General features: G+C 48.2%; 1 protein-coding gene across 1 annotated transcript in view; it reads right to left on the bottom strand.

The window, feature by feature from the left end:
• Nucleotides 1-746: 746 nt before the first annotated feature.
• Nucleotides 747-11,723, bottom strand: part of larp1 (La ribonucleoprotein 1, translational regulator) — a 143,116-nt gene continuing 132,139 nt past the window's right edge. Inside the window, exon 19 of the mRNA XM_085996204.1 lies at nucleotides 747-7,907. Within this exon, the coding sequence (XP_085852330.1) occupies nucleotides 7,686-7,907 (222 nt within the window). The 3' untranslated portion in view covers nucleotides 747-7,685. The remainder of the gene's footprint in view (nucleotides 7,908-11,723) is intronic.

The following is an 11,723-nucleotide window of genomic DNA, read 5'->3' as shown; positions in this document are numbered from 1 at the left end:
TCAAAGGCAGAGTCAGCACCAGCCGCCAACACATTCCAGAGGCTCACTGCTCTCTGGGAAAAGAACCGCCCAACATCCAGGAAATTCCAGAGTGGAGGGCCGAGGCAGGCAGCTGAGGTTGATGGACAAGAGGCCAGGGTCAGAGGAACAGAGAGCGCGGGGATAGGAGGTGAATGGGGGGCATGGGTACGGTATTGTCATGGTTATATCACTGGGCTAATAGAGGGGCTGGACTAGTAACTCCGAGAATGCAAGTTCAAAACCCACTGTGCCAGTTTGAGAATCTGAATTTAATTTTTAAAAATCTGGTCTCAGGAAAAATCAACATGAAGCTGTCAGTCTGGCCAGGAGTGCGTTGGAATAGTCGAGTCTAGAGGTAACAAAGGCATGGATGAGGGTTTCAGCAAAGACAGGCAATGTTACGGAGGTGAAAGTAGGCGTTATTGGTGATGGGAGTGGAAGTGGGATCAGAAGCTCATCTCGGGGTCAAATAGGACAATGAGGTGGAAACTCAACATTAACTTCCAGGGAATTCCCAGAATACATACGCCCCTCCCCCTGACGTGCTTGGGCCGTCTGACTGGCACTGGTTACCATCTGCAGCCCCGCTAAACCTGAAGTCTAGACAGCAGAATGTTTACCCGCGCGCCGGGGAGAGATATAGCAGAAGTCAGGCACATCTGTAATTTACTGAATGTCAAACTCCAGCTCTGTTTACACTGAAAATAACCAGACCCAAAAAGGAATCATTTTAGCATTTTTTTTTAATTTTTTGTACATTTTAACTGATTTTTTTTTATATAAAAGGAAAGCAGAATTACCACAAATTACAAAGGGCGAAACACTACCCGGAAGGAACCACATCAGACTAAAAAGCAAATACTCTAAGTGATTAATAGTTTATGTTACAAGCTCTTGTTCAAGTATTTTACAAGGTTTTTTTTTAAAGTGGGATAAATCTGCATTTGTTGTAGTTTCTAATATTACAGTAGCCAGGAGAAGGAGACTCACCAGCATCCTAAGCAGGCACTCTGGGCATTCCACTTCAGTCTAATGTTTCACTGTCTGCACTCCGCCTAGCTCTGCATGGCTATAAACTGTTGGCGAGCTGTAATAAATACTGAGCCACACTGCTGTAAGGGGTGGTTCTTGGCTCATTAAAGCACTATATCCCTTTTCAAACCATCAGCCTGTCAATCTATTTTGCAATGGGTTGTGCTCGAAGCTGAACCACCTGACCAGTGTTCCTGGCGATTGAAAGCTAGGACCATCAGTAATGAAGCAGCTGAAATGGAATTATCAGCTCTCAATGGAGAAAACACTTTTAAACACAGGTCAATAGGTTAAGAGATGTTCCGCCAGAAGGAGGCAGTTCAAATTCAGCAGAGAATATCATTAGGACGTTGAATTATTTTGGGCTGGGGAAGGGAAGCCAGTGAATTATAATCGCACTAGTGTTCCAGCATCTGTATTTAGTAGACTGCAGCCCGCAAGGGCCCGGCCACCCCGATCCATGAGGACACAGCCGCCGCAGCCCTCAAGGCCCTGGCTTGCCCCAGCCCTCGAGGCCCTGGCTTGCCCCAGCCCTCGAGGCCCTGGCTTGCCCCAGCCCTCGAGGCCCTGGCTTGCCCCAGCCCTCGAGGCCCTGGCTTGCCCCAGCCCTCGAGGCCCTGGCTTGCCCCAGCCCTCGAGGTCTTGGCTTGCCCCAGCCCGCGAGGTCATGGCTGCCCCAGCCAAGGCCCTTGCCAGCCCCAGACACCCTGGTCAGCCCCAGACCTTGGGGCAGGACTGCAATATGTGCAGCCCCAGGCACTGTGAGTGGTTCGTTTACAGATTTGCCTTTGAAAGGACAAACTCTTTTCCCTGCTATGTGCAGTGGCATTCAAATTAAAATAAACTAAAATCCCATTTAACTGAGAGGCTTTAGATTTGGATGAAATCAAAACTAGTTATTAAAATTAAACACAATGAGACTTGAAGCAGTCTTGTGTGTGAAATGATTGGAGATTGGAGTGAAATGGAATAATGTGAAACCCACCGATTAGAATGGGCTTACTCACTGCTCCAAACACAGCTTAATATTGAAGGAAGGTCCGTGGGGAATTAAGTATTCCATGTCATCAAATAAAGACTAGTGCAAACCCGACCACACAGTAAGAAACTCTCTGCAAAACCAGCTCATTTACAGATCAATAATCTGAGACTTGAATATTAGGAAAAGAATTAAATGTTCCAAGAAATGTATGCATTTTCCCCTCATTCTGTTCAACAAGCTCAGAATTTCACAAAGCAGTTTTAAAGATGCACTTGACTACACCAGCTCGTGCACTATTTACACACCGGAGTTACAATTCAGATTAAATTCTACCAGGATCCTCCCCAATCTCCGCCAAAAAACATAAACTCGTGTTCGGAGCTGGCAAGGCACCCAGTCCAATTTCTCACCAGTTTTGGCCAACCACTCTCGCCAGGTGCATCAATGCGGTGAAGTATTCTGCTCTAACCCACCACCTCCGCCCAGCTCTAACCCACCACCTCCGCCCAGCTCTAACCCACCACCTCCGCCCAGCTCTAACCCACCACCTCCGCCCAGCTCTAACCCACCACCTTCGCCCAGCTCTAACCCACCTTCCGCCCAGCTCTAACCCACCACCTCCGCCCAGCTCTAACCCACCACCTTCGCCCAGCTCTAACCCACCACCTTCCGCCCTGCTCTAACCCACCACCTCCGCCCAGCTCTAACCCACCACCTCCGCCCAGCTCTAACCCACCTTCCGCCCTGCTCTAACCCACCATCTCCGCCCTGCTCTAACCCACCACCTCCGCCCAGCTCTAACCCACCACCTTCGCCCAGCTCTAACCCACCACCTTCCGCCCAGCTCTAACCCACCACCTTCCGCCCAGCTCTAACCCACCACCTTCCGCCCAGCTCTAACCCACCACCTTCCGCCCAGCTCTAACCCACCACCTTCCGCCCAGCTCTAACCCACCACCTTCCGCCCAGCTCTAACCCACCACCTTCCGCCCAGCTCTAACCCACCACCTTCCGCCCAGCTCTAACCCACCACCTTCCGCCCAGCTCTAACCCACCACCTTCCGCCCAGCTCTAACCCACCACCTTCCGCCCAGCTCTAACCCACCACCTTCCGCCCAGCTCTAACCCACCTTCCGCCCAGCTTTGGATTTGAAATCTGGGGAAATTGGATGCTTCAGCCTGAGGGATTCACAAACGATCTCGGTGTGCTCACATTGCCAAACTGACATCTACTGCTGTTGGGGAAAGAGCAGAGCAACTGAGAGCAGGTCCAGGACATGAGTTTGTTCATCGCTGTAGCTGAGGATTTGCTGCAGCTATTTCACAAGACTGCAATTGTTCCAGAGTGAACAGGACTGATTTTTCAGTAAATGAATGGAACAGCGCATTTAGCGAAATACAATCATCACACTTTACCCAATAGCATCACAACTCATGCAGGAGTTTCTAACGAGCTGAAATGTGGAACTTCTCCAGAGATTTAACAAACTAGATACTCCTGAACAATTGGAGGGACACATTCCCCCTGCCCGTACACTGAGTGTTAAACCAGCTCCTGGGAGCGCACAGTAACACTGGGTGTTAAAGCTGGATACCCCAGAACAGTGAAGCTGGGTTCATCATTCTGTATATAAATTAAAGGTCTAACCTTCACACAGTGATCAAAGGCTACGCACAGACATAATGTACTTTTTAACAAAAAACACTTGGAAGGTAAGTTTGCAGCAATGTGAATGAATTGCTGTACTTTGAGCTTTAATCTCCGTTCCCCCGTCAGTCTGGTTGTACAGGACAGGCCTGGCCCATGTGCCTCGCTCCAGTGTCACTGATGACCTTCGAGCAGTCTCACTCACAGGGAGGAATCCCTTCATTACCATTTGGTATTTGAGATCTGTTTGGCTAAAACAAGTCAGGATGGGAGGAAGTACGGATTGAACTTCTCGTCCTGTTCCAGAGCACCCAATCTTTTCACTGAGCATCAATGCCTGCGGGAGATCGGTTTAGGCAGCGTGGCGGGATGGTTTTATTTCCTGGCTGACTGAAGTTACAGAGCAGAATGGGCAGGTGTTCCGGTAAACAGTGCGGGGCACGGGGAGAATGGGCAGGTGTTCCGGTAAACAATGCGGGGCACGGGGAGAATGGGCAGGTGTTCCGGTAAACAATGCGGGGCACGGGGAGAATGGGCAGGTGTTCCGGTAAACAATGCGGGGCACGGGGAGAATGGGCAGGTGTTCCGGTAAACAGTGCGGGGCACGGGGAGAATGGGCAGGTGTTCCGGTAAACAATGCGGGGCACGGGGAGAATGGGCAGGTGTTCCGGTAAACAATGCGGGGGCACGGGGAGAATGGGCAGGTGTTCCGGTAAACAGTGCGGGGCACGGGGAGAATGGGCAGGTGTTCCGGTAAACAGTGCGGGGCACGGGGAGAATGGGCAGGTGTTCCGGTAAACAATGCGGGGCACGGGGAGAATGGGCAGGTGTTCCGGTAAACAATGCGGGGCACGGGGAGAATGGGCAGGTGTTCCGGTAAACAGTGCGGGGCACGGGGAGAATGGGCAGGTGTTCCGGTAAACAATGCGGGGCACGGGGAGAATGGGCAGGTGTTCCGGTAAACAATGCGGGGGCACAGGGAGAATGGGCAGGTGTTCCGGTAAACAGTGCGGGGCACGGGGAGAATGGGCAGGTGTTCCGGTAAACAGTGCGGGGCACGGGGAGAACGGGCAGGTGTTCCGGTAAACAATGCGGGGCACGGGGAGAACGGGCAGGTGTTCCGGTAAACAATGCGGGGCACGGGGAGAATGGGCAGGTGTTCCGGTAAACAGTGCGGGGCACGGGGAGAATGGGCAGGTGTTCCGGTAAACAATGCGGTGGCACAAAGGCGAGTGGTTCAAAGGGAAGAAAAGGGGGAGGAGGAAAGAAAAAAGTTAAATGTCCTTGACACTAGCTGCGTGTGCGGGCCGAGGGTGCGAGCTGAGCCTTTCACCCACGGGCTGGGAAACGCAGAATTAATCCACAGCACCTTTTTTTTTAAAACATATGTGCAACTGACTTATATCCAGCATCTGTGAAACCCAGAATATTTCTTTGGCAAATATGGCTAGATTCTCAAATATTTCTCACTTAGGGGAAAAAAAAAGACATTCAGCTATAAGCTCATGGCGTTGAATTATATACAAATTGCCCCATGAATCAGGAATTCTAAATGCAACAGTATGATTTTAGCATAACCAAAACAGCAAAGAGAAGCTTACCAAATATTCCAAATTACCTGAAATAAAACATGTTCAAGACCTAGGTTCCTGACTAGCAGAGGCATTTTTAAAGTATTTCTCATTTAAATAAAAGCAGCTTCACATTCTCCTAACTGAGCTGGCTAAGTATTCAGGAAGCCTCGGCCCTGAATTACTGCCAACAATGCAGCCTCTCAGTTATAACTACGTCTGGTTAAATTGGTCAAACCCAACTGACTGCGAGTGATCACAGTCCCGTATTACAGGAACTCCCGGGAGTTTGTAGGACTCGCTGAAAGCGGGAGGTGTAAACAATGTGACAGGTTACAGCTGACATGTTCAAACACGGTTTGTCAGGCAGGGATTCTGAATTGTTCCCAGTCAGGTGATTGCGTGCAGTTTAATCACGGCGAGGTTAAAGGGGACACATTCTCCTGAACAGAGTGACGGCCCTGGGAAGCAGGGCTATTATCCAGTACTCGTACATTAATCCACACTCCTTAAGCTGACCGGGCTTGGCCAGCACTTCTTAACCTACAAGCGGCTGCTGTTTAACCAACTCATCTTCAGAAAGAATTAGCGTCGATGGTAAATGTTAGCCTGAAGATAAAACAGCCAACAATACGGATCAGAGCTTGGGTTTCAGGAGCTAGACCCTTAGTGAGTTCAGCAAGGCAGAGAGAGGAAGACAGAAGCTGCACCCAGCACTCAGTCAGCAGTGGCAGATGGCACTAGCCAAGCCGGTTAAATGGGGATATGGGAGCCTTTTCCCAAACACCGTGTACATTGCACATACCCTCCTAAACAGCCCAGGGCAATTCACCAAACACCAACTCCACTAACTGGCCAGGCGGGCGGGGCGGCCCCAGGAAAACAATGCCCGCTGAACGAGTGAGAGAGAGAGAGGGAGGGGAATGAAAGAGGGGGAGAGAGAGAGAGAGAAAACAAGAGCATGAGTGAGAGGGGGAAAAAGAACGAGAAAGAAAAAACGAAAGCGAGTGAGAAAGAACGAGAGAGTGAGTGAGTGCCAAATGCACTCGAAAGAGAGACAGAGAGCGGAGAAAGTGCATTTTCTTCCACCAAAAGCGCCAGAGCCAACTAGCTGGCCGCTGACTGATCAAGCTCTTCCCAACAGCCTCCCTTGAGGAACAGGCGGCCCAAGGTCTGAGCGGTAGTAAAGCAAAGCTACCAGGCTGCTCCCACTACCAGCTCCTCCAGGGCCCAATAATGCCACACTCACCCATCCATGAGAAACATGCATACCAATCACAACACAATAATCTGATATTACGAATATCACAATAGCACATCCCAATATACTCTGATGTAGCAAATCTGCAATAATTGCAGGGCTCAATGTTTCCTGTATACTGCCAACCACAGGCCACTATAAATGTGATACTGGTTAACAAGATGAAGAAAACACCAAGCCTTGTGCTCCTAGTGATGGTGGTGTTTCCAGGGCCACAGCTAGAATAATGGGACTTAAGATCACCACTGGACCAGTACATCGAAAATAAATCACACTGCGACATCCCTACGTAACACACGACATTTTGAGAATGATGTTGCCCGATATAAATTTCAGCAATGTTACTGATTGTTACTTCAAGCAGGCAGCTCAGCTCATCGGCCACGGTGGAATCGGACTGTCGAGTTTTTCAAGGTGTTGCTGGTTTGAAAACAGGGGGGAAGGGAAAGAGACAACGGACAGGAGCAACAAAATGTTTGTGGCCAAAGGCAGTGCAGCAGTGACCCTGATCGAGAGTTTGACGTGGGGCCATTGAGCCGTTGCCGTGGCTACTTCCTAACGTCTTTATCTCTGGCTATCAGACTGTTGAAGTCATTTACCTTGAACAAGCGGAATAAGGCCTGACAGAAAAGTACCTGCCACTCAGTAGGATTTGCGTTTTAAATCACCTTCCCTATTCGATCCCGCCTGCGGTAACTTTTAATCGGGTACAAACAAAACCTTGACAATTCAAAATCCAGGATAAGGAACTGATAATTTTATCAAGATTAGCAGGCCAATAGGAGAGTCATTAGCCGAGCGAGCAGAATTTAACTAGGTGCTGCTCAGAAACAGGAGCAGGCAGTAATAAGGCATCTTTTTAATCCCATTCTCCTCAAGGGACGGGTTTTGTTTTTTTTGTGTTTTCTGGATATCTGAGTGAAGCTGTATTGTCGACCCCCAAATCAAGCAGGTGAATATTTCAGCCAATTGTTCTCATGCAACATTCATTCATATGGGTGAAGGGCGTGAAACCGGCTTTGAATACAAGTCTTCAGGCAGTTGATGCGATTGTCCACTGCCCAGCGGTGAAGAATGTCTGATATCTGGCCCAGTTTTTCTGTAGGTCATTGAGGTGACAATACCAAAGTTCAAATAAAAGATCCAGGGTTGAGGTGCAGAGTCCAAGCTCTATTTGTCTGCAGTTTCCGCTCCCAGGGGCTCCGCTGAAGCAGCTTCCTGGCTCAGAGTGGGGTTGGCTTCGTCTGTCGTGCTTTTGGAAGGGAGCTGTGTCCCAGTCTCGGCCTCACTGGCGCCGCTCGAGGTTTTACTGGAAGACACCGAAGGCAGGCGCCGTTTCTCTTCAGCTCCCGAAGAATGGCGCTTGCGGCCAACTTCATCACAAATTGGAGGCTGCAACAAAAATAGTTACTTCATTGTACAACCTGGTGAATGGCATTCCCCACTGATCACAACTACACACTTTGCTCATTGCAAGTTTAACCATTTTACAATCTTGACAACTAAACCAGGAGTAAAGGTTCATTTGGTAACTTAACAGCCGCTCCCACAACCATTTGTGTTAAACCAGATTGTGTGCATTTCAGTGAGAGTAATTCTACTCTAAAACATAACTGTCCTGCCTTTACACAGACAGCTCCACTCGTAACTACTGATTGCTGAACCTACTGCAAAACAAAGTAATCTGCCACTAAAGTCCTTTAAGGAGGTTTGTCAAATACAAACATTCCTCCTCCCTCAGCTCTCACGTCACAGGGGGCACCGGGATCGGATCCAGGGGATTGAGGATCAATGCGTGACATGAGGCATGGTGCAGGAGGGAGAGCTTCAGATTCTTGGGGCACTGGGACCGGTTCTGGGGCAGGAGGCACCTATTCAAAAGGGACAGGTTGCACCTCAACAGGACTGGAACCTCCTGGCGGGGAGGTTCACTAGTGTGGTGGTTGGGGAGGGTTTAAACTAAATTGGGAGGGGGGTGGGCACCAGCATATAGAAGTAGAAAAGAGGAATAAGGTGTATAAAGGAGGGAGAGTGTTGGATAGTACTGGAGGAGGAAGTAGTACCATATTAGATAGGTGCAGACTAAGACAGACTACAAGGAATACAAAGGCAAGTTTGGAATGCATGTATGTAAATGCAAAGTGTGGTGAATAAGGTTGGTGAGCTACAAGCACAATTAGCCATGTGGCAATATGATGTTGTGGCAATAACAGAAACGTGGCTTAAAAATGGTGAGGACTGGGCACTTAATATTCAAGGGTACAAGGTGTTCAGAAAAGATAGGGAAGGAAAAAAGGGAGGTGGGGTGGTAGTCCTGATTAAGGAAGACATTGTATTGTTGGAAAGGGAGGATGTTCTTGAGGGGACAAGGACAGAATCCATTTGGTTAGAGTTGAGGAGCAAAAAAGGGTATGATCACACTTTTGGGGGTATTCTATAGGCCTCCAAATAGTGAGAGAGATAGAGGAGTAAATCTACAGGGAAATTACAGAGATATACAAAAGCTATAGAGTGGTGATATTGGGGGACTTTAATCACCCAAATATCGATTGGGATAAAGTTGGAGTAAAGGGAAAGGAGGGGGAGGAATTTCTGAAATGTGTTCAGGAGAACTTCGTTGACCAGTATGTTCTCGGAAGGAGGCACTGCTGGATCTGGTGCTGGGGAATGAGGTGGGCCAAGTGTCTGTGGGAGAACACTTGGGTAAGAGTGATCATCATATCATAAGATTTAGATTAGTAATGGAGAAGAGCAAGTAACAATCTAAAGTAGAACTTCTAAATTGGAAGAGGGCTAACTTCAATGGGTTGAGAGGGGATCTAGCCAGGGTAAAATGGAACCAAAGACTGACAGGAAAGACAGTAATGGAACAATGGGTGATCTTTAAGGAGGAGATGTTCCAAGTACAGGCTAGGTACATTCCAACAAGAGGGAAAGATAGGGGAACCAAAGCAAGGGTTCCTTGGATGAGGGAGATAGAGAAGATGATGAAACAAAAAGAAAGGGTGTATGATGCATGTCAGGTAAATTCTTCAAGTGAGAACCAGGCCAAATACAGCAAGTTGAGAGGGGAAGTGAAGAGGAAAATAAGATTGGCAAAGAGAGAATATGGGAATAGAATGGCAGTTAACATAAAAGGGAACCCAAAAATCTTCTACCGGCATGTAAACAGTAAGCGGATCCTAAGAGGCGGGATGTGGCCTATTAGGGACAAAGAAGGTGATATATGCTTAGAGGCGCAGGGCAAGGCTAGAATACTCAATGAGTACTTTGTATCGGTGTTTACTAAGGAAGAGGATGCTGACAAAATAGCAGTAGAAGTGGAGATGGTAGAGAATTCACCCGACATGCATCATACACCCTCTTTTTTTGTTTCATCATATTTTCTATCTCCCTCCTCATCCAAGGAGGGCTTGCCATAATTTTCCAATCTTCCCTAAATACGGGGGGGGGTGCCAGAGGATTGGAAAGTGGCAAATGTGACACCATTGTTCAAGAAAGGGTGTAAGGACAATCCTAGTAGCTACAGGCTGGTCAGTTTAACATCAGTGGTGGGTAAGGTTTTAGAAACAATAATCAGGGAAAAAATTACAGATATCACATTTAATCAGTTGGTTACACCTCAGGCAAAGGTTGCACAGGCAGAAAGGGAATGGGTGACCAACAGACAGAGTACAGGAAACTTTCGATTTACCGGCACCTAAATAACCGGAAATCTCGGTTAACCGGCAAAATTCAGGAGTAGGTTCAGGTAACTTTTATTACTTGCCTTCCTCCATTTGTTGCTGTGCAAGGGTGTGGCTGTAGCTGTTGCTAAGCTACAGAGACGCTTGCAACTTGTGACCATTGTTCTGAAGCAACAGGGTTTGTTACTTTATACGGAGCTCTCAGCTCCGTATCTTTTACTATAGCTTTTGGTTATCCGGAATTTCTGATGAACCGGCACCACATCGGTCCCGTCCATGCTGGATAAAAAAAGGTTTCCTGTAGTAGGCGCAGGCAGGTAGTGCAGGAGTCCCCTGTGGCCATCCCCCTCTCAAACAGATATACCACTTTGGATACTGATGGGGGGATGGCTTACCAGGGGAAGGCAGCAGCAGCCAACTTCCTGGCACCAGGGGTGGTTCTGCTGCACAGGACGGGAGGAAAAAGAGCGGGCGAGCTATAGTGATAGGGGATTCTATTGTATGGGGAATAGATAGGTGTTTCTGCGGCCGCAAACGAGACTCCAGGATGGTGTGTTGCCTCCCTGGTGCAAGGGTCAAGGATGTCTCAGAGCGGTTGCAGAACATTTTGGAAGGGGAGGGTGAACAGCCAGTTGTCGTGGTGCATATAGGTACCAATGATATAGGTAAAAACCGGGATGAGGTCCTAAAAGCTGAATATAGGGAGTTAGGAGGTAAATTAAAAAATACGACCTCAAAAGGTAGTAATCTCAGATTGCTACCAATGCCACGTGCTAGTCAGAGTAGAAATAGAAGGATATTTTAGATGAATACGTGACTAGAGGAATGGTGCAAGGGGGAGGAATTCAAATTCCTGGGACATTGGAACCGGTTCTGGGGGAGGTGGGACCAGTACAAAATGGACGGTTTGCACCTGGGCAGGGCCGGGACCGATGTCCTAGGGGGAGTGTTTGTTAGTGCTCTGGGGGAGGGTTTAAACTAAAATGGCAGGGGGCTGGGAACCTGAGCGGGGAGACAGAGGAAAGGGAAACAAGGATAAATGCAAAAGACAGGAACGAGAAAAACAAAAGTGGCAGACAGAGAAATCAAGGGTTTAAATCAAACATGGCCACAGTAAATAATAATTCTAAAAGATCTAAGAGCGTTAAAAAAACAAGCCTGAAGGCTTTGTGTCTTAATGCGAGGAGCATTCAAATAAGGTGGATGAATTAGCTGCGCAAATAGAGGTAAATAAATATGATATGATTGGGGTTACGGAAACATGGCTCCAGGGTGGCCAAGGCTGGGAACTCAACATCCAGGGGTATCCAATATTTAGGAAAGATAGGCAAAAAGGAAAAGGAGGTGGGGTAACATTGTTGGTTAAAGAGGGGATTAACACAATTGTAAGGAAGGATATTAGCTCTGATGATGTGGAATCTGTATGGGTAGAATTGAGAAATACCAAGGGGCAGAAAACGTTAGTGGGAGTGGTATATAGACCTCCAAACAGTAATGCGGAGGTTGGGGATGGCATTAAACA

Source organism: Somniosus microcephalus, chromosome 8 (genome assembly GCF_052327205.1).
Source record: "Somniosus microcephalus isolate GS21.2 chromosome 8, FLI_Smic_1.0, whole genome shotgun sequence".
NCBI lineage: Eukaryota > Metazoa > Chordata > Chondrichthyes > Squaliformes > Somniosidae > Somniosus > Somniosus microcephalus.
This window is presented reverse-complemented; position numbering and strand designations above follow the sequence as displayed.